The sequence below is a fragment of the Onychomys torridus genome, chromosome 15 (genome assembly GCF_903995425.1).
Source record: "Onychomys torridus chromosome 15, mOncTor1.1, whole genome shotgun sequence".
NCBI classification, from domain to species: domain Eukaryota; kingdom Metazoa; phylum Chordata; class Mammalia; order Rodentia; family Cricetidae; genus Onychomys; species Onychomys torridus.
Genome location: NC_050457.1, coordinates 26,390,449 through 26,414,435, shown reverse-complemented (window position 1 = coordinate 26,414,435; position 23,987 = coordinate 26,390,449). Strand labels below are relative to the sequence as shown.

The following is a 23,987-nucleotide window of genomic DNA, read 5'->3' as shown; positions in this document are numbered from 1 at the left end:
GGAATGAGCCCTTGCAACCTTTGGGCAACAGTCAGCCCTCTGAGCAGTTTCCCAAGATGCAGGACAAGTCTTCCAACTCTTGTACCGGAGACAATAATTATCTGCCTTTGTAGGCCCCTCTTCCCACCCTCCACCCAACACTCCTAATTTGATATCTTTCATCTTTATATTACATCATAACCTTAATCCAAAAGTCTTGTCAATCATTGACTCTCCTAGCCTTTAAAGACCCTATGTAAATAGATGCCTGACCTAATGATATGAGTCCTCCCCCTGGAGAGGGCCTGCAGACTAGGTAGGTACCTCTTATGATGCCTGTTACAAATACACTGCACTAAAACTCTGAAGGGTGTTGAGACTTAGGCCTGCTCACTTTCATGACTCTTACATCCACCATTGAATCTGCCCAGCTCTAAATCCATCATATCATTCACATTCCTACTTGATATTGGTGCTATGCTGACCCTCTCTCATAATTAATCTGCAGATTCCATTGTAATGCTTCTTAGAATGATGGGTGTTCCAGTAAGAGGCCTCCTGATTTGTTTGTTTTTAGTTGCATGCTTAGCCTGGCTCCATCTAGTAGGAATGTACAGTTTGGTATTATAAATTCAACTGGTACTTCAAATTAAATTAAAAACTTCTTTAAGGCAGGAACTGTATTTAATGACTCCCTCAAAATACCTCATAGCCAGGTATGGTAGCTCATGTGTTTAATGAGGCAGACATCTACCCAGGAGGCAGAGGCAGGCAGATCTCTATGACTTTTAGGCTTGGTCTAAATGGCAAGTTCCAGGCCAGCCAAGGCCACATACTAACACCCTGTCTCAAACAAAAGAAAAAAAATTGTCAGTGTACCTTTGGCTGAAGTATAGCTGAGAGACCACATGTTAAACTGCGTACCAGGGTTGGATCCAGTCCACAGCACTTCACCAACCCTCATTTTTATATGTCTCTATTTAAATCATTTTTATTTTCTCTATTTTCATAGATATCCAAAGGGATTTGGTATTACAAAAAATATGATCTTTATCCCCAGGGAATCATTTCTCAAATTTAAATACCATGTTGAATTCCAGGTTCTAATGTTTAATGGAGACAGGGTCCCAGAGGGATACTGTGTTTACCATGTTATATTACAGTAACTGTGATTACTGTAATAAGTGTCGGCTACCATCAATCACATGTTAATAATGTGACAACCTGGCTCATCATGTCGGCCATATCACAGTAGCTGTACTGGCCTGTTCATCTTTGAAATAGTTTTAAAATGGAAAGTAATTTAGAGGCCATAAGCTTTTATAATTTTTTACTTTTAATATTATTATTATTATGAGAGAGTACATAACATGGTGCACATATGGAAGTCAGGGGACAACTTTGTGAAACTGATCCTCTCTGTTTACCTTTATGTGAGTTCCAGAAACTGAACTCAGGATATGAGGCTTGCATTGTTGGGCAGCAAGGGTCTTTACCCACTGAGCATCTCACTGGTCCTAGAAGACATAAAGTTTAAAAAGTACATTTCTGTCAAGTAAATAGTTAAGAGATTATGAAGGATATCCTATTAATCATTGGAGATCTTGCAGTGCATAATATACTATATGCTACAAAGGATTCTAGTGTTTGTTATGAAAATATGTTTAAGAGTTGATTGGTAAGTAATTCATATCATATGCTTGAGACCATAGGAAGGGTTTTCCTTTTCTTCCTTGCAGTATTTTATACATAAGAAAGACACATTCCATAGATACTTGTTTTGTTGGATAGTGATTTCCTAATATCTGTATAGTCCATCTGTCTCTTTTCCTCAGTGTATACAGAAAATTGGGTCCAATCTCAGTATTGGCTTATCTTAATGGATTAGTTTTTCCAAGAAGCACTGAATGTGGTCATGTGTGTGTGTGTGTGTGTGTCTGTCTGTCTGTGTGTCTGTCTGTCTATCTATCTATCTAATCTATCTATAGCTACACATATATATGCATACACATATATGTATAATTCTTTCCTATTACTTTCGTCAGAACTTTTGAAAGCTTAAACACTTAGACTTTCTTATAGCTATTGGACTCTGTTTACACTTTTTGCTCATAAATGAAGACAGTGTGATTTGTGCCTCTAGGAGGAATGTCTCTGATAATGGAGAAGCTTAGTTCATGTTTCAAGCTGGTCAGTAGGGACATCTTCCTCATAACTTTTCATAGTCGTTATGCTAATGCAAATAGAAAAAAAGCCTAAAGCCCCCGGCTTGGTCCTGTCACAGCATCCACACTGGCCATCTCTCCAGCATCCTGGAGGCAGGAGCTCATATAGAGTGCCCTCATTGAATCTGGAGAGATCTTGCTCAGTTTTTTTTTTTTTTTTTTTTTTTTTTTAAGATTTACTTGCTTATTTTATGTGTATGAGTACTCTACACTGTATATATGCTTGCAGACCAGAAGAGGGCATCAGATCCCACTACAGATGATTGTGAGCCACCATGTGATTGCTAGGAATTGAATTTAGGACCTCTGGAAGAACAGCCAGTGCTCTTAACTGCTGAGCCATCTCTCCAGCCCCATCTTGCTCAGGTTTAAAAAGGGAAATGTTGTATTTTAAATCAGAGCCATGAGACATGGCGTGTCTCCAGGATGCACATTGACCTTGCTTCCTAACTGCTCACCCTGCTTCCTCCTTCACCTGTTTCAGCTTAGCATCCAGAATGATTTTTTTTAAAACAGCAGATTATAGTCAGAAACTTCAACAGTTTTCCTTTGTCTGACTGAATTCAGGCTCCCTATGCTCCTGTGGTGTGCAACCCTAGTCACTGCATGGTTTTCCTTCTACTGTCCAGCGGTCTAGGCTACTCCTCTGCTCATCCCCGTCTTGGCATGCTGGCACGCTTCTGTTCCTGGAACCCACTTGCTCCAGGGCCTTTGCTCATTCTGAGTGCTTACTCTCTCATTTCCTGGTCTTACCAAATACCACCTCCCCAGTGAGGCCTTTCCGGAACATCTGTTTAAAATCATGACTTCTCAAACCTGCTCCCCTAGCCCCAGTTTCTGCAGTTTCTCCTCCATCACCATTGCACATGTGATGAATGTTACTATATATTTATTGTGTGCATTATTTACTTCCACTCTAGAAGGAAGCCATGGATTTGTTCAGCACAGTGTCTGCCTTCATATAGCCACACACTCAGCAAATAGTTTCTTGACTGAATTAACAAAAGGCGAAGAAGAGGCTTGCTTCGATGAGCCGTAGGGAAGACCTCAGCAGGTAGATTGTCTCGAAATGACTGACAGCCTGAGGAAGGGATCATAGAGGCTTGCTTTCTGCTTCCTATGGGCGGGAATCATATTTACTTGGCCAGCTACTCCATGTGACTTTGTGCTATTGAATTAAAGTGCTGGAGACATCAACTAGGGATGCCCAGAAAGGGGATTGCTTGGTCCTCAGGAGACCGACAAAGTGTTTAGGAGAGAAGTCAGCAGGAAGAAGGGAGAGATAGTGTGTGGGATGGGGGGAGCAATACCAGGACATGGGGGAAGTGTCCAAAAATTTTAAGGAACACTGTATTGCTTTTGCACAATATTTTTCCTTCAAATACATTCTTAAGAATTTTGCAATCAGATTTTCAAAAGCATGGAGTCCTACATACTCAGTGTTGCAAGGAGAAGAAAGAAATGTCCACAATCTGTAATTTTAGTGCATTTAAGAATCCTAAAATTTTCGTCAAATGGATAATCTCAAAAATAAATGAATAAGACCCATATTTATGTTGCCATGGTTAAAGCCTAAAATTACAATGTTGAGTAGAAAAAAAAAGTATGTTACAAAATATGTGGAGTGCATATTGCATGCTAAGCTATAGCTTATCCCAAAGTTAAAAACAAGACTGTCACATGAAGTGAACATATTCAGATGTTTATTTAACTTATCAATTAATCAGAGCAGTAGTGACATACTCAGACACATACAAATGAGTTTCTTAAATGGACACTGTGTGTGTGTGTGTGTGTGTGTGTGTGTGTGTGTGTGTAGCCAGAAATTATGAAATGAACTTGCTTATAGGTGTGAAACCGCTTTCTGTCTTAAAGGACATTGAATGTCTGAGGTCATCTTTTTATGGAGGGGGTCAGTTGGACTTCAACAGACTCATTCAGGAACAGGAACGATTGTATTGCTTTAACTCAATGGCATTTTACTCTGGCACAGCCAGCAGGAAGATCAAGACGTGTAGGTCTTTAAAGGAACCTGTTCGTTCCCTTTGTGTGCAAATCCAAATCTTTATCAGTGCTTTTTCCCCCTGATATAGGAAAGCAATAGTAAAAATGAAAATCATAAGTTAATTCTGTTAATGATATATATAATGTTTATGTTTATACATATATGTTGCAGTATTAATAATGAATGGAAGCTGGGGATGTAAGTCAGTTTGTAGAGTGCTGATCTATTGCACAGGAAGCCCTGGGTTTGAGTCCCAGCAACACGTAAACCAGAAGTGGTTAGTGTTTGGAGCCTGTCCTCTCAGCATTACATACTTGGGAGAAAGAGAGAGGGTCGGAAATTCAAGGCCAGCTTGGGGACATGAGGCCAAAGATGTTTAGGAAGTGGAAAATTCTCTTTTTAAAACTGATTGGAAACAGATACAACAGATACTGCCATTATTCATCCCAGAGTGGTTGGAACTACGGGATTCTTTTCTCTCTTTTAAAACACTTCTTGGATGTAGAAACTAGTTTCTTACAGTTTCTCTCATGTGGTGGACAAACCCCTTGATTTTGAAACTATGGAAGCTAAAGCCTCTCTTGTGTATACAGCAGCATTTATCTGGCAGTTCATTAGACCGTGTTTGCCTCCTGGTGATGGCCGGTCTGCACCCCCTCAGCCTTCCTCTGTGTTGAAGGGAAGAGTCAGATGCTCAGATTCAACGATTGTGTGAGGAAATAACGAACAGATGTTCCTGAATAGTTCAGCTTTGGTCTGTAATTGGTCTCCTGTGCGAATTTATCAAAATCTTCATCAAGGTAAAGCAATAAGCTGGAGCCGACTTCTCTGCTCTCTTCCTGGTGGTCAGTGACAGGTTGTATTCAGTGCTGACCTTTCCAATCAGCTGCAGATGAAGAAATTACAGCCAGTAGGGGTTTCTCTGCTCAGTTTCTTACAATGATCAGACATGTTAAGAACTCATGTCTCAATGTAAATGTAATTTAAAATTAAACTAAACTTTTAGCTACTTGGAATCATTTCAAAAAAGTCAAGGCCTGCCAGGCTTTCAGAGACCTGATAGGTGATGAGTAATAGGTTCTTCTACCAGGAGACAAGTGACCCCATGCAGGTCCCAAACATTCACTGAGCCCCCAAGCCTTTCTGAGGGAAACCTGAGCTTAGAGACAATTTAGGCAGAAATGGGGTGTGAGTGCCCTGGACCAAAATTGTCTTCCTTTCCCAACATCAGCTAGAAAACCAGATGTCCATGTCCTCACAGAGTCTGGTCTGACTTAGATAATGAAGCCTGTGCGAATTTTCTTTGTCATCCAAACAAGTAGAAGGCCCACGAGCAGCCATTACGATGCGGAAAAGCTTTGTGACCGGTCTTGGTGATGGCAGTGAGCTTAGGAGCAGAGGTGGTACCCTGTTCAATCTTCATGGCATATACCAGCACCCAAATCATGCAGCCCATCACAGGGCTCCCTTGTATTTATTGGCCTCACATCACTCTGAAGTTTGCCCTCCACTACTATCCAAAGGAATAACACCCTTTCCTAGACACGGCTTTCTGTCTTGCTTGTGTACCCCTCAGTCTTCAGTGGATCCTTTCAGGGAGGAGCCAGGGGATGAGTATTGAGAGTGCCGACTGTGGGTGATCTGCCTCTGTCCGAATGCAGCTTAGCTCTGCCTTCGTCTCAAGTTGTATGCAGCTGTCTTCTTGCTAAATCCCGGCTTTACAAGGAAGGAGTACTGGTTGCGATTGTGTGCCTAGAACAGGGACAGTCACCACCTTTAAAACCTGGTGGGTAAACAGAGCACACTGTGTGTGGATGAGTAAGTTTCCTTTGGGGTTGCTTCCACTGGAGATGTGTGATGGAGGTACTTTGGAGGGGGGGACACTGGTTAGACTATTAGACAGGAACTTGAGTAGGGGTGGGAAGAGGGATTGATCTTAGTGGCAGGTGGGAAGAAGGCATTTCAGGGTGGAGTAGATGCAGTATGAGTGTGTAAGTCTCTTCAGGGTTTTTTTTTTGTTTTGTTTTTTGACGTCTGCCCCTGAGGATCCAAGCTAGAGAAAACATTTTAGAAGGTCCAGTTTTGGGTTCGGGATGAATTATGAGAGATTTGTGTGAAAGAGAAGTAGCATTAGTGTTCGACTTGGTTGGGCATCCCTGTTCTTCCCATGAGCACGCGCACTGAAGAGGGGCAAACACACATATGCTGCAGGTGGTTCATGATTCAATGTACAATGAAATGCCCCCTTGCCTTTAAGAATCTTAGCAATAAATTCATTGGGAGGCTAAAATCCTATGTCCTAAATATAGAGATTTGTCTCGCGCACCTGGGGTGCTCCGTTGTGACCTGTATTTCTTCACCCTGGTTTTACCACATCGAAGCAGCTTACATTTGAAGGCTTCCTCTTGGATTGTTGACAGAGTTCAGAAAGTTCCCAGTGCATTACAATTTTAATATTATCTCCAGATTCCTGTGGAAGGTGTCAGAGGTTATGGACACTTAAATTACGTTGTGTGCCATGAGATAGGTCTCTCATGATTTCAATAAAACCCACTTTCAGGATTTACTTACATGTTGTTTTTTAAAGGTTATTTAAATCACCCTTTTAGTGCTTGCTAATAGACTTTAAATAACTGATGTAATTGTGAGGGTTTTTTATTTTACTTTTCCATTTTGCTTTCTGTAAGAGTAATATACAGATCAGTCTACATTGATTCATAGGGAAACTCATTTTTAAGTTTTCTTTACAAAGTAGCCCTTCTTAATTTTTGTTTTAGGGCAGTCAAATTAATGTGTGACATTAATATTAATTAATATTGATATCCATAAGTAACATATTTATTAGGTTACTGTTTGTGTTGACACACATTTCTCATTCATTTTATTTACATATAGGAACACTAATAATTAAATATGCTGAGAAAGTATTTATAAATTACAGATTAAATATTAAATGTAAAAATGCAAATGCCTATTTTTGTAATAGCTAATCTGAATTTTAGCTAATTTGCTCAAGTAAGTGTGCTGAAATTTCCAGGATACGAATTTATCATTTCTAATTTCTTTGATGAACATTGACAAACTAGTATATTTAATGGTCCCTTCCTGAAGTGAAAGGAGGCATTAATTTGAATTAACACTAAATGTATTCTGCAGTATCTTTTAAAAACAATCAGACTATCTGACTTAATGATTATGAATTTAATAGCTTGAGAATACAGTTCTTGATAGATGAGTTGATAATATCGCAGTCTACCTTCCTAATTAACTATCAGGGGTCTATCATTATTCAACAGCTTCTTTAAGGCTAAGTAAACATGATGTTAATTAAACTCACAGATAATGCTAGGGGATGTTGATTGCTGCACAAGGATAAGAAAACCATGTAGCCTGACCTTAAGAAATGCTAAGTATGAGAATGTTGGTAATGATAACACGCAGCAAACATCAAGTGCACCAACTCCCCAGTCAGTGTTACTGAGAGAGATTGGTACAGGGTTGAAATATGTTTTTTGAAGATTAGGAAATAACTCTTTCAAATAGTCTATTTTATTTCTCTATTGCTGAAGATTCAAATCTAGGGTTCCCTTACAGGCTAGACAAGCACCTGATTTCTGAACTATTTCCCAAACCCTTTTTGTAGTTTTTTTTTTTTTTCCTCTTTATTTGAGAAAAAGTCTCACTGCATTGCATATGCCAGTCTTGAACTTGCTCTGGACTCCAGGTCAGCCTCATGTTTGTGATCTTTTGGCTTTAGCCTTCTGCATAGCTAGGATGTCACCAGCATCACCAAATCTGGTTGAAGATATTTTATATGAACCATGAGGTGTCAAATCCTTCATCCCATTTAGAGGCTTTCAGAAAGCTGGCCTCCCGGGGTGCCTCATGTGAATTAAGACTCTGCTAGTTTACGAAGGGGAAGGAGGTGCCTGTGTGGACTCAGAGTGCCCTGAACACTTCTGTTAAGTCCGGTCAAGTCTTATGAAGGGAAGGTTATGCCTGTGTGGACTCAGAGTGCCCTGAACACATTTTAAGGTGAAGTTGAGGAGGTGTCAGATTCATTACTCCTTCTGGATACTGCCCTGGTCTAGGAGAATAAATGGGCTAATGTATATTGAAAGAAAGCAAACAAATGCAAGAAATATCCACTTCATCTTCACCAGGGTTTGTTTTTGCTATAGTCTTTGATGTTGTGCATGTTACTTTGAAATCCAACTGATAACTCTCTTCTGATAGAAATGGGCAAAAGTAGGGGCCTTGTATCCATATATATTAATCCATTTACTAGATGTTCAAGTTCCAGCCAATAGCTAAGTGTGGTAATGAGAAGATGCCATTACTGTGGTTTTAAAACACTGGAGGGTATTTTTCCATTTTTAAACATGTACCTTAATAAGGAATTTGAATGTATTATACAAGATGAAAAATGAATGAGGGGTGAACTGCATTTATCATAGGTATTGACTGTTTTATTGACAAAAGACACAAATATGAAATTTGTCTAAATAATTAGATTTTTAATTAGTGCATCTTTTTAAGATGAATGGCATTCTGCTTCATTGCATAGGATTTCATATTAGAAATTTCATGTCAACAAAGATGCTACCTGCGGTTTGCTAATCTAAATCCTTAATTTATCACTTGTGTGTGCCATGGCACATATTTGTTGATGTAGACATGAGCTGAGGGAAGACATTTGATTATGACTCTGCTGTGGTGAGGAATATTGATGGTGCTATGCTGTATGAATACATTAGGGTTTTTCACATTCAGGGGATAGGTTTCAATCACATGTTAGTGAGCAGACAATAATTCTCTGTGCTGTTAGCAACAGCATGAGGAGGTCCTGGAGGGTGTGCATCGTCTATGTCAGCTTTGAAAACGCTCAAATACAATTGGTGTTTTTCTTCACCTGGTTTTTCTTTCCTTTGACAGTTGCCGAACAAGCAACCGGAAAAGTCTGATAGGCAATGGCCAGTCACCAGCATTGCCTAGACCACACTCGCCTCTCTCTGCTCATGCAGGTAACTGATGACTCGGTTCCGAGTCTTGTCTTGTTTCTTTTGTTATCTTTAAAAAACAACCCAGGGCTTTTGAGACCTACACGTGTCTTTTATATCTCCCTAGGTTTTCCCATTATTTTACTACTCAGTTGTTCTTTCTGAGATAGCAGGTTAGAATTCCTTAGTATATCAAGCACTTTGTAATTAAGTTTTCTCTGTTGCTAAAATTTGTAACACTGTCGGACCTGTACATCCTTTAGCAATATCATTAGGGGTTGCAAACCTGATAGTATGAGAAGAAAAATGTTCAGAAAGATTCAGCCTGGTCCCCCTAAAACTGAGCTTCATGGATGGATTGAAATAGCTAGTCATTGTCATTCCAGTTGTCCTCAGCCTTCCTAATGCTGCAACCCTTGAGTATAGTTCCTCATACTATGGTGACCCCCCTCCCTCATAGAATTATTCTCATTGCTACTGTATGACTGTACTTTTGCTACTGTTAAGAATCATCATGTAAATATCTGGTATGCAGGATATCTGATAGGTGACCCCCAAAGGGTCTCGACACACTGGTTGAGAACCGCTGCTCTAGACCATGCAGATGTTGGAAAGGCTGGAGGTCTCAAGCCCTTATAGAATTGTAAGGAAGGCAGAAGCCTACCTCTAAAACTCTTCAGTGGAAACTGCTTTCTATGCTTCTTATTTCAAACCTGTCTAACGTGGTGCCAGGAGGAGAAGGCTAATTCTAATGGAAAAGTCAGGACGAGTTTGAAGAAACCACTGGCGAAGATGTTGAAGGTGGCTAGGATTTGGGCAGGTCAGATAGCAAAGAGAGAAAAGAAAGGATTCTCAGGAGGTAGCTAGCATTGCTTGATACTACTGGTCATGCTTGATACATACTAAAGAAACAGGAAAAGTGGGCACCTTGTGCCCACACCTAGTAATTGATTTCTACTTAATGCAATTTTAAGATATAGAAATGGCTCAGTATGCTTGTGAGAAGATGCCATTAACTATTATTTTAATACACGGATCCATTTCTATTAATCTGGCGCATACACTTAATGAGGAATGAAATTAGTATGCAAGATGAAAAATGAGTGCTTGGTAAGTCACAGAAGGATGGAAACGCAGGTGAATGTTGAAGAGTGCACAGGCTTTGACTGTTTTTTTTTTTTTTAAGGATGTAGATCTGGGCTGTAGGAGTATGTTTGGGATGGGTTCCTGAATGAGGTCGTAGCCCTGTTTCCACAGCACCCAGTGGAAATTCTAATTTGATGTGGATGGGGCCTCAGACGATCTTGGTTTCAAGACTAAAATGTCTGGCTGTCCAGCAGGCAGTCTGGCTACAGAGGTCTTTGCAATTCAAGATGAAGCTGCCTCTATGGGTAGAAGAGAAAGATAGGTAGATACTCCTTTGGAATGACATTTTCCCCCTTAATTATTATTAGAACTAGAAGGTGTCAAAGGGTCTGTGGGCAGTAATGTGCTTGCCACCAAGCCTGATGTCCTGGGCTTGACCCCTGGAACACGCATGGCAGAAGGAGAGAGCCGGTTGTCACTATTTGCCCTCTGACCTCCAAAAACGCTTGGTTGCACCCATGTGCTGTGCACATGCGTGCATGAACACACTAAATAAATAACTGTGGGAACTGAAAAGAACTTTAAAGGTGACAAATAAAAAGAAAAAGAAAATTGTTATATTACAATATAGTAAAATGACTGGTGTCCAGAAATGCCTCGCCCAGGCAGAACTCTGGAGAAGGGGCTTGTACCCAGGGAGGCCCGTTAAACTCCAGCAGTGGCATCCTTCATCATTGCTCAGCATCTCAAGCAGCCACAGCCTAAAGTTTAATCAGCTGGGAAATGGGTAAATGAACTATGATCCAGTCACACGGAGAAAACAAATTAACTAGCCCTGCACATGTCTACATGGATGAAACTCAAATAGAGTATTGGGCAACAAAAGCAAATTGCAAAAGAATATTGCTTAACCATTCAACCATTCACATGAAATTCATGTGCTATGGGTATGGTTTTGTTTAGGAATATATAACACATACATGTATGTATGTGTAATATGTGACAGTTGTATTCTACATACAGCATACATACATATAAGCTGATATATATGCAAGCTTATAGTGACAGATGAGAGAAAGAAGATATATATTTTTAGTTGAAAATTACATTTTTCCATACATTAATTACAGTTTCCCTCCCCCATCTCCTCCCAGACCCTCCATACCCTTTCAACTTCCTGCCTAGCTTTTATTCTCTCTCTCTCTCTTTAGAAAATAAGCAGGCAAATAAAGAAATAAACAAACCAGAATAAACAAACAAGAAGGAAGAAAGGAAGAAAAAATATGAGAAGTGAATATGCACATGCACGTGTGCGTGCACACACACAAACACACACGCGCGCACACACACATACACACATACACACACACACACACACACACCATAAAGTCACAAAATCAAGAGCAAAAGACTAGTAAGGTTAAAGAAATGACCAAACAAAGCAAAATGAGACAAAAATTATTTTTCCAAAAATACTATTGAATTCATTTTGTGTGCCACTGAGCATAGGGCCTGCCCTTACATCTGGTTTGTAGACCCAGTGAGACTTCATTGGAGAATCTAATTTTTCCTGTGTCGGTAGATGTCAGTTTGAGATCCCTGTTGGCTATGAACGGGAGACAGTGTCCACTTCTCCCTCTTGGTGCTGGGACTTCAGCTGGCGTGGACGTGTGCAGGCCCTGCGCATGCAGCCCCAGTCCGTGTTTCTGTCAGTCCTATGGTGTCTGGAAGACTCTGTCTCCTGGTGTAGCCCTTCCTCCCTTCTGACTTGGACCCTCTTTCTGCCTCCTCTTCCACATAGTTCTCTGAGCTCTGAGGGGAGGGGTTTGATGAAGACCTCCCATTTGGTGCTGAAGGTTTTTCTTGGTGGTGAGATGTCTGGTTGGAGGTTGGCCTCTGCCTTTATTTGGTGACTCCACTTAGAGGAAAAGAGACCATTTTAAGGACTGGTTTTATGATAGTTCTTTAGAGAGCGGTGAGGGAGACATATAAGAAGAAAGAGGGTGAGGCAGTGGGCAGTTTTACATATTCCCAAAGCTGTGTCGTGAGTAAGTATGCAATTACTTAAATTATTACTTTTCATAATTTTGATGCTTTTCTTTTTGTGAGACAGGATCTCACTAGGTGGTACTGGCTGGCCTGAAACCAGCTTTGCAGACCAGGCTGGCCTTGAACTCTCAGAGATCTACCTGCTTCTGTCTCCAGAGTGCTGGGATTAAAAAGTGTGCGCCCCAAAACCAGCTGGATAGTAACGTTTCTGTTACACGATTGGCATGATAGCCGAAGGGGCAAAGGCGGATTCCCTGGGGCCTGGAATTGTGTGCAGTAACCATTTTTGTTTTGTTTTGTTTTGTTTTTTCGAGACAGGGTTTCCCTGTGTAGCTTTGCGCCTTTCCTGGAACTCACTTGGTAGCCCAGGCTGGCCTTGAACTCACAGAGACCCGCCTGGCTCTGCCTCCTGAGTGCTGAGATTAAAGGCGTGCGCCGCCGCCGCCGCCGCCGCCGCCGCCGCCACCACCACCACCACCACCACCACCACCACCACCACCACCACCCAGCTCCATTCTTTTCCTCTAGCACCCACCCTACTGCCTGGTAGTCTCACTAGGTACTGAGTGAATGATAGCTCCTGTTTCTTAAGTATAGCTCAACAGTGATTATGAGTGTGTGATCTTTCTCCTCTTTGTGGTGTTTGGGTCTCATTTCCCGACCTTTCTGTGTCTGTTGATTGGTCTTTCACTGCTTTGGTTTTCTTTAGCTCTAGTAGTGAGAAGAGAGAACATGTGTTTAAGACTTTAATGATCCTTTGTTTTGTTTTCCTATATTGCCTTAGCTTGACCTTTTTTTTTTTTTTTTTTTTTTGCCTCAGCATTGATTTTAGAGTTTGATCTGAGGGGTTTGAGCAGGGAGAGGTGTGTTGCTCAGGGTGTGAGTGTTTTTCTTTATTATAGAGCCAACAGGTTGCTACTCAGAGGCAGTAGACATCTGTCAGATGTTTTGCGAGAAGTGACATTTATTGCAATCTGCCAGATTCCTATTTCTGTGTAGTAAAAAGGAAGAAGATGTAAATGAATAGAAGGCCAGTCCTGGTGTCCTGCTAGTGTGCGCCTTGTTACCTCCCATGGCTTACCTCTTCTCTCCTGTTGCCTGTGTTTGGTCCAGGGTGCTTGGTGAGGGGGGCTGGCTAGAAGCTACCACGAAAACAACAGAAAGAAAACCTGCCATCTCTCAGGTGATATTAAGCTATCATCCAGAGCCCCACCCCTCACCCCCACACTTGTTTTTCTAAGGGAGGGAAATGTAGGCTGACCACTGGCACCTGCATCTTACGTACGCATCCAGTGCTGATTATCTGCATTAATGATTTATGTGGAGAGAGTCATTTATATGACGGTTCCAAGGAGCCTGAGGTTCCTGAAAGGACAGTGGACAGGACAGTCATTTTAAAAACAAAAAAGAAAAGTAGAAAAATGCCAGGCTCCCAGTTCTAGGAAGACTCAAAGCATTTAGTATCATTCAGAACACCCAATGGAAGATACTCATGTATGTTTTCTGAAATGAAAAATTATGTGTAATAAGAAAAGTGAAAAGAAAAACAAGTGTGGAATATATGTTCATCTGTAAGTAATTGCCCTCCTGATGGCTTTAATGTACAAAGAGCTGGTATAGATGGGTAGTGAGTGGTGCGCAGGCTAATAGAAAATGGTGTAAATAGCCTCTCATGGGAGAGGAGGAGACCAAAAAAAATGTTTTTGACAGGTAATGTCACTCCCATCCTGAAATAAACTTGAGCCAAGAGAGTGAGATGCTATTATTTACCTAAGTAGGCTACAGCTTTTCATTTGTTAAATCCAATAACAACAGTAAAGTTGGGAAGAAAACCATCCAGCTTTCCTGCGGCAAGTGTTGATGTGAATCAGTACAGTTGTTATGTTAGTTGTTTGTAGTTTTGTTTAAAATGTGACATGTGTTCACCCTTTGACCCAATAAATCTATAGATGGGAATATTTCTTACCTATATTCCCCCAGGACAGTAGGAAATTATACATGTTAGCATTGCTTATGACTAATAAGGAGAAAGGTAAGTTGTTATTAGTTTTCTGTTTAACCTATCATCCAGTGATGAGATGGTATATAATCAGGTCTATAAGCCATGAAATACTGTAATAAAGGAAAAAAGATACCTAAATAAGTGGGAAAAAAGTTGCATGTTGTAATTTCATCTGTGTATGCATTTTAGTATACATGTGCCCATGTATACACTCTTGTATATTCATGCATATTCACATGGAATCTGTGAAAAGAGAGAAATTGTGAGTAGTGTTTATTTGCAGGGAATAAGGAGGTTGGGAAATAAGCATATATTAATTTATGATAAAAAAAAAACCAAAGCTTTAAAACTATAAACCAAAAAGGAAATCAAATACCTGCACTCATTCTCTGTTGCCATGTAACAGATCACCAAAAAATTCACTTGCTCCAAACAGGATGCCTTTCTTAATCTTGTGGTTTTGTGGAGACAGCTGTCTGGGCACGCTTGCCTATGCTCAGGGTATTATAAAACCAAAATCAGGTGTTGGTTGGGCAGGGCTGTGACCTGAAGTCTGGGAAAGTGCCCACTTCAAGCTCATACAGGTTGCAGTCAGATTTAGATCACAGTTGTCCCCAAGGTGGCTTTCCACCGGAGCCTGCCCTTCTCTAATGTGGAGCCAGCCATGGCCCATCCAGTCAAATCTGACTCCTTTTTCTATCAACCACAGAAACTTCCTTCCTTGTAGGGGGCCCATCCAGATAATCTCTGTATTTTAGGGTCAGCTGATTTGGGGCTTCAATTACAAAATCCCTTAGGAGTGGTACCAGCCTGTGTTCACATCTGATTGGATAACGAAGGGAGACTGTCTTGAAAATTCGGCCTATTACAACATCTTTTTCATTTACATTTTAATTCAAATGTGTAACACACGGACTCGGAGAGTGGCTCTTATCCCTCAGACTAGATGGAGGCAAATAGGAGAGACCCAGGACCCTGGGTTTTACCGTACCAGGGTGATAGATCCACCCCTGTTGGCCAAAATACTTACTCTGTTGTTTCTTCTGTTTGTTTTAGTGAAATTGCGAGTGACAGTAATTCACTTATACAAGAGTTTCTGGAGGAAAGTTTTCTCTCTTTCTAATTGGGTAACTCCAAGAATTGTTAGTTCTATAGCTGCCATTATGGTGCTGAGAATGGAACCCTGATCCTCACAGGTGCTAGACTGTTACGTTCCCACTGTGTTCTGTCTCCAGCCCTCCAAGCATTCCCAAGGCCAGGGGATATTCCTCAAGTCTCAAATTATAAATATGTCATGATATATTTTATATATGTGCTTTTATGTGTGGAATATGTACATATATGTTGTTTATGAAGGGATTTCATCTCTCAAAGATCAGTTGCCACTGTATCAGTCAGCCCTGTTTGCCAGACACCACTTCAGAGTTGTAACTAAGATAAAGGAGTGAGGGTCAGAGAAAGTTTGCCGTCAGCACACAGGGGTACAAGTGAAACCTCCCGACTTCATGTATTCCATAGGGCTCACCCTGGACATTCTGACGTTCATACCCTGAATACCGTCACTTCCAGGATCATGAAATCGGGGTGAGAAAACCTCTTAAGGCATTACGTAAATACCTCAAGTTAAGATTTTCATTGTTGCAGAAAACCCACAAAGGCTTTCCTCGTTTGGACTTGGTTTTTTAGCTCCTTTTGATCCATACATGAAAATCAGCCTCTTCCTTCCGTGGTTCAGCTCTTACTCAGGCTTTATTGATTCCCACTTTGACCACACAAGTCAGATGTTACACTCAATGGCTAGGGGTGAGGCTGCGGTTACAGAGACAGCTGTGCTGCTGCTGCTGCTGCTGCAAAAGGTGGAAACTCACTCCTCTGACACAGAGGTTAAGGATGGGGCGCATGACTTCCAAGATAGGCCAAGACAGAAGAGGATAAAGGAAGAATTCGGTGTGCCAAAGCCGGCTCTTTAGACCATCACTGTGTTATAACCACTGCCTCCCTCGATGCCAGCAACAAACTTCATATTAATCTGCTGCCCCCAAACCTGGAAGATGGGTAGTTAGAGACTTAGTGGAATATTAAATCTAGGCCTTCAATGGCAACCAAATACGTGGCAGCTCTCCCCTTTTCCTTAGGTGCTTTTTTTTTAAATTCCGGTTTTTTGAGACAGGGTTTCTCTGTGTAGGCCTGGCTGTCCTGGAACTCACTCTGTAGCCCAGGCTGGCCTCGAACTCACAGAGATCCACCTGCTTCTGCCTCCTGAGTGCTGGGATTAAAGGCATGTGCCACCACTTTTATGTGTATTTTTAATCTGTAGTCTCTATTTTTATTTTTTTTCATAGTTTAATTAACTTACTCTGTGAGAAGACCCCCTGCTTGCTCCCTTGAAATCTTTTTTATTTATCTGGCGAAATGAATCAGTGGCAAGGGTTCCTGCCACTCAGCCTGACCACATCAGTTTGATCCCTGATCCCCACGTGCTAGAAGGAGAGACCCAAATCCGAAAAATGGTCTTCTCACTTCTATGTCCATGCACGTACAGTAAATAAATAAAATAAATGTAAATGTTTAAAAATAAAACTTTCTTCTTACTGACCTGTAAGAAACGAGACAATACCAATCTTTTGTAGTCTCATCTGTGTTCTCTTCAATTTGTCTTTTTCCACGGTGCTTTTGACGACTAGAAATGGTCTCATTCCCTATTTTCTGTTTTTAATTGCCCTATTTGTTAGGTCTTTTTAAAAATTTTTTCTGACTTCTTCCATTTCTGTTACTACATACATTCTTTTTTAAAAACAAAGTCTCATGTAGCACAGGATGGCTTGAAACTCACTATGTAGCTGAGGCTGGCCCTGAGCTCCTGATCCCCCTGCCTTCACTTTCTACTTGCTATTACAGCCAAGAGTCTGCATTCCTACTGCTTATTCGCACCCACTGCTTATTCACACTCAACTGCCTCCCTTCCTCCCAATGCTAGACAAAGTCTCAGGCTATCAGTCTTACAGAACAAGTGATGAGCAGGTCTTTTGAGCACCAGAGAGTTTTTCTGACTCTTTGCTGGACTTGATGGGTTGGCCCAGGAAGAGGGGAAGATTGAATTAGGCATTGAAGCGGTTCCTCTCTCTCTCTCTGTTCCCCAGCCTTCTGGGGGTGGCTGTCCACACAGCCTCCTGGTGCCTGACGGCTTCCATGCAGCACACGGGGGTAGGGGGGTGGGGAGTGGGGGTGGGTTGGGGGGTATGTGTGTGTGTAGGGGGGGTGTACTTGTAAATAACAGTCTACTGGTTAGAATGACTTGGTCATTAAAGGTGGGTGCACGTCAGGTACCCGTGGAGAGAAGATGCTAACAGGGACATAACCTTGAAGCCCAATGCGGTGCCTGCCTACCCTTTGTTTTGTGACTCTCTCGAAGGCCTGCAGCAAGTTTTCTGGGCATGAAATATTATTTACCAAACTTTTTGGACCTATTTTCTAAATCCTTATTAAAGTGTTCACTCAGCAAAGCAGTGACCTCCTTTGGCTGCGTAGAAGTGCTTTGCATCGACAAACGCTGGGGTGCCTGTGCCCCTGTGCATTTGGGAAAAGGCAGTGTGAGATCCCGTGCCCTCAGAGGCAAATTGATTGTCACTCACGATAGGAAGACGGTGTCTTGGTGCCCTATATAACCGCTTTTAAAAAATAGTCTGTATTTAATTTTTGGGCTCCAGAGGGGTATTTATTTATGTATTTATGCTATTTGTGTATGAGTGTGGGCACATTCATTCCATGGTGCACTTGTGGAAATCAGAGGGCTGTTAGAGAGTTGTTCTACTTCACCTTTGTGTGGGTCCTTGGGATCAAATTCAAGTAGTCAGGCTCACACTGCAAATGCTTTTATCTACTGAGCCATCTCCGAAACCCTTCAGAGACATTTGAAATATGTTCATCCATTGTTATTAAATTGCAAAACTCAGTCTCCAGTCCAGGGTACCTTGAAGTCCTCCTTATATAGTTTCCCTAAAGGTTGGTTAAAATAGGCAGATTATATGATTTTGCCAGTTGGTTCTCATTTTTAATTTATATTTTAGTTTATAAGTGTTTGCCTGCATACGTGTATGTGCACTGTGAGTGTATGCCTAGTTCCCTAAGAGGCCAGAAGAGGACGTTAGATCAAGAGTTACAGATGTTTGTGAGTCACATTGAGTGCGGGGAACTTAACCCAGGTCCCCTAAGAGCAGCAAGTGCTCCTAGTCTCTAAACCTCTCCAGCCCCGCGGTTGATTCTCTTAATTAAGGTATTAGGGGATGACTTTGGACTTGTCTGATATTGTTAACATTCAGCAGGCCCCCAAACAAAACTCCTTAATTTGGTTCTTATCTGAAGGTTGTATTGTTTTACAATGAAACCCTTCTTCAAATATTTCATAAATCTGTTTCTCTGACTTACGGAAAATGCCACCTTTCTAGTCCATGCTGCCCTCATGGTTTTTTGTTTTGTTTTGCTTTGTTAATCGTTAGCCTTTATGTAATGGCATTTGTTGGCTTGAGCAAGGACGCATCTTGCCCTTCCTGCTTAAGGAAAAAAAAATGATAAAATCAGATGGACTGACGTCAGTCCGTCTGTTTTCCCTGTTTTGTTTTGTATATATATATATATATATATATATATATATATATATATATATATATATATATATATTTCTTTGTGTTGAATCACTGTTTGCGTGTACAAACCAACACCAATATTTTTTGCTAATCCCTTTAGGCAGATCCATCCACCCTGTGATCTGCATTTGTTGCTCTGGTCCTTGAAGCAAACTGCAGTGTTTACTTGGAATTTACCCCTGATAATAATTTAATGGGTAACATTTTTCAGATTCCCTTAATCTGACTGAGTACAGGAATAATGTGACTATGATGGCCTTTGTTTTGGCTTTTATTTCTCTCCTGAATTATAAATTAAAGCTATGTGAAGGTGACTGCTAATGTTTGTTTTCAGCTCTCCTATGCCATCAGAAGTGGTTTGTTGGTTTGTGTTAAAAGTCTAAGACTCTGGGCAGCCACTTGAGGAGACTTTTTTTCTCCCATCTGTCAGCTCTTCTTTCTGTTTGGTGGTGGTCATTGTTGTTTTTTTGTTTTGTTTTGTTTTGGTTTGAAATCAGAATTTCAGTCTCTGTCTCTCCTTCCCTCCCTGCCCTCCCCCCCCCCGTGTGTGTGTGTGTGTGTGTGTGTGTGTGTGTGTGTGTGTGTGTGTGTGTCCTTCCTCTGTGTGTGTGTCCCTCCCCACTTTGTGTCTGTGTGTCTGCCTACACACACCGTGTGTGTGTGTGTGTGTGTGTGTGTGTGTGTGTGTGTGTGTGTGTAGAGTCTTACATGCAGGGATGTGTTTATCAGCTGTGACCCGTACGTAAGTTTGCTTGCTGAAGCCCCAGTTGGGTCTTAATTACATACTTTTCAAGTTAGAATTGACAGTCCTCAGTGAAAGAGGGGGAGAGGAGCTGATCAGAGAGGTGGCTGCCAGATGTCTTGCTGAGTGCATGAAGGGGTATAAAAGTGGTTCCCATGATGAAGGAAGCAAGGAAACAGACTGGAGGTAATAAGTAAGCATTTGGTTTGCTCATACTGAGTTGAAAGGCCCGAGAGACATCTAAGTGTTGTGTAGATCTGTGCCTGAGAGTCTGAGTCTTTGCCATGGGCAACCGCTTGGAAGTCATTTTCTTAGATGCTAGGGAAAACCTTGAGAGGCCAGGAAATCACTCAAAGGGGAGAGTTGGAAATGAGAAAACAGAACCTGGCTGGGCCTCCAGGGCAGAGGTCCTGAGAGACAACAGGCCATGGGGAGGCTGAAAGACCGGGAACAAAAGGAAGATGTAGTGATATCGAATCTAAGAGAAGGCAGGGGAAGGAGGTGAAGAAAATTGGATCAGGTCAGGCGGCTTCACAAATGTTTGCTGGACAAACAGCTGCATCTATAAAAATGCTCGCAGCTTCTTTTAAAGTCTTAAGACCAAAACATGTAGCATTTGCCCCATATAAGGTGAAATCTGGCTTCCTCCCAAACAGGGTGTCCTCCCAGACGTTGACTTCCACACCGCGTAGCACCCTATCTTAATTATTTTAATTACTTATTTGCTTTTTTGAGACAGGGTTTGTCTGTATAGCTCTGGCTGTCCTGGAACTCATTTTGAAAGAGGTTTAGCAAACTTTCCTTTTGTTCACAATGTTAACATCTCACCCTTGTTAAAAGGCTATTGCCTTTCAAAGCCTTTAATAATTGAGTTGCTAAGGTGATACCCAGCTCCTCCCTCCCAAACCCAAAGAGAGAGGTCAGACAGGGCAAGGCAGCACTTCCCCTAATGATATCTCAAACTGTATTTTTGTAAATTTTATAAATTTTAGTGGGGAAGGATTCTTTTGTCTTTTTTTGAGACAGAATCTTACTATATAGATATATAGTACAAGCTGACCTGGAGCTCACTCTGTAGCACAGGCTGACTTTGAACTCATGATGGTTCTCCTGCTTCAGCCTCTAGGTACTAAGTTTAGGCATGCATCAGTAGGCCAAGCTTAGGGAAGCATTCTTCAAACTGCCCAGTTTGGACAGGGGAGATGGCTTAGCAGGTCAAAGCCCTTGCTTCACAAGCCTGGGAAATGCCCCTGTGGTGTGCCTTTGTAACCCTAGAAATCCTCCTGCAAGTAGAAGGCAAAAACAAGAGAGCAAGTTAGCTGGAGTGTGCAATGCAGGGACAGACAAGAAACCCTGCCTCACCAAAGTGGAAGGCAAAAACCGACTCACTGAAAGTTGTTCTCTGACCTCCATAAAAACATTGTAGCATGCACTTACACACACACACACACACACACACACACACACACACACACACACCACATGGTGGGGGGCAGGGACAGAAGAAGAGAGGGGGAGAGACAAGAACAATTGTTTTTAAAAGGTCAGTTTTCTTGAAAGAATAGAATGTTTTTAATTTCAAATTTCATAGAATATTATTATAATTGGAAATTCAAATGATCTAGTAAGTGACCGTAATGGATTAAATTCAGCACATTTAGTAGTATAAAAGACAGACATGATTATATCTTCTAAATCCCTGCAAGTTGAGATAGTCCAATTTGGGGAAAGAAGCTCTTCTGATCTACCAGTATGTCACGATAAAGTGATAGGGCCTTCTGATAGGGCCGAGTCTCTTCTTCATGATAAAAGATACACTCACCATCCCTGCTGGACGGTCTTTCTCCTCACTCCCACAGTTTGCAGACATAATGGCTGCAGGGTGGAAAGCTTTGCAGCTGTCGAAGTGACTCTCTGTGGCTTTGGCGCTGGGGTTCCTACCTCACCCTTAACTGAACCTCAAGACCTCCCAGAAGTTGAGTCAGGAATCGGCAGCTGTATGCAAATGCAGACTGTCTTCAGTAAGGCCATTAGTGGGGTGAGAATCTGTGGACATGTGTCAACATCCAACTAACTGTTCCATAGAGATCAAGTTCATAGAGATCAAAGAACTTGGAGACCCCAATTATTGAGGGGCATGGCCAGCTGTCTTTACTCTGTTACATGCTCAGGATACCCAAAGCTCCCACACCTGTACTTACTGGACCCTCTGTGAAAACGTGTGAAAATCTGTACTTTAAATTCAAGTGCATGTGTTAACAAACCCTTTTCGTTTTCTAGCATATTAAAGTATCATATACAGCAATGTCATCTCTGACTTTGAACTCCCTCACTCTGGCATAATTACAATTCCAGCTTTAAAGATGCTTTAAGGCAGGTTTTTGCATTTACCACAGCAACATGAGAATACCACTCTACAAAAGCCATGTAAATTGCAGGCTTTTCAAGGTCTCAGCTTTTATGTTTGGAGTAACACTGGGTAATTACAGAGCTGGTGATGAAACGCTCAAGTATCTAAGCTCTGAGGTGGGAACCATGTGCAGTTTAGAGGTCAAGTGTGGGCAGGAGGAGCCAGACACACCCCTCCATGGGAGCTGGGAGTAGGCTGTGGCTTCCCTCACTAGAGAGGAAACAGGTGGAGAAAAGTATACAGTTTCAGAAGGAAGAGTTAATCTTTGCTTGAAAAATACCTGAAATATTTAGATATTTTTCAATGAACTTTTTTTTTTTTTTAAACTTTAGGAATTATTTGATGTATACAATGCTCTGCATGTACTTCCACACACCAGAAGAGGGCATCCATTTTACTACAGGTGGTTGTGAGCCACCATGTAGGTGCTGGGAATTGAACTCAGGACCTCTGGAAGTGCAGCCAGTGCTCTTAACCTCTGAGCTGTCTCTCCAGCCCCCTCAATGAACTTTTAAAATAACTCTTTCTTGTTTCTAAAAGCTGTCCAAGCTCATTGTAGAAAATTAACAAAATTTGTGAAAATATACAGAGTATAAAACTCAGCAAAAGACTTAATTACCACTCAAATCAACTACTTAACATTTGGGACATATACTGAAATACATATATTTTTCTATATATACCTATTATTTATAACATATATGTATAGATAACATACGTATAATACACATATTAAACATATAAGTGTGAGATCATAAATACAATTTTGTATCTATATTGTTATTTTTGGAGTATTTTTCCATATCATTACATCTCCTTAAGACTCCATTATATGAATGTGCCGTAAGAGTTCAACTCTTTCCAGAAATTTCGTTCCTGTAAATAGCATAATACATAAATGTTTATAATCAACAGCTAACTAGTTTGTCTCCTTGGTCTGGGAAGCCAAAGTGCTAGCCTTGGTAATGCTACCAGTGGGTAAATACACTTGCTGCCGAGTTTTACAACCTGAGTTTGATCCTTGGGACCTGCAAGTTCTCCCCTGACAGCCACAGTGTGCCCTGGCTTGTGGTCCCCTCCACCCCAAAATAAATATAAATGTAATGAAAGAGTCAAAACCATAAACTTATAACCTTTTATTATCTTGTACTTGTGACATTGGGGCCGTCATTATTGTCCTGAATTTTTGAGGCTCTAGAAGCTAGAGATTGTCTTCACAGGAAATGTTCCTTGAGCCTTGCTGCAAATGACATTTAAGAAGTGTCAGGAATGTCTTACAGGAACACCAAAATAACTTGCCACCCGTCTGAGCACCTCCTAAGTGTGTTCTCTGTAACTAAAGCAATAGCTGGTTGTACTAAACTTCCAGGAATTGGGTGCCTAGTGACATCATAGTGTCCTGGCATTGTTGGAGGAATGAATTAGTGTTTCATGAGGCTGCAGGGCTGTCTTTCTCCCAGGCACTGAGGACTGTACCATCCAGTAGAAACCTCCTGTTGCCCTGTAACTAAAGTGGGTTCCTACTGGGTATCCTTTCACTCGATTACTGGCCACTGCCAGTGGACCTGGGGTAAGGACCCTGCATCTTTATCTATCCCTTCATGTAGCAGGAATACTACACTGGGTCTGTCATACAGGCTCTTGTAAAGGTCTCTTCATCTACTCATTGGGAATAGGAAAGCTCGCCCTTGCACCTCACTGTGTAAAGGTGACTGCTCTAAAAGTATTATGAAACGCAGCAGAATGAGGTTTGAAGGCACTTTGGAAATATTACCATGATCCACTTGGATTTGTGACCCAGAAACATACGTAAGCCTGAGGCAAATCAGAGCAGGTTTGTTGGAGT

At 41.4% G+C, this 23,987-nt stretch overlaps 1 protein-coding gene across 1 annotated transcript in view; it reads left to right on the top strand.

The window, feature by feature from the left end:
- Mast4 (microtubule associated serine/threonine kinase family member 4) overlaps positions 1 to 23,987 on the top strand; it is a 581,729-nt gene that overhangs the window by 461,572 nt on the left and 96,170 nt on the right. The window contains 1 exon segment of the mRNA XM_036206828.1: positions 9,145 to 9,233. Within this exon segment, the coding sequence (XP_036062721.1) occupies positions 9,145 to 9,233 (89 nt within the window).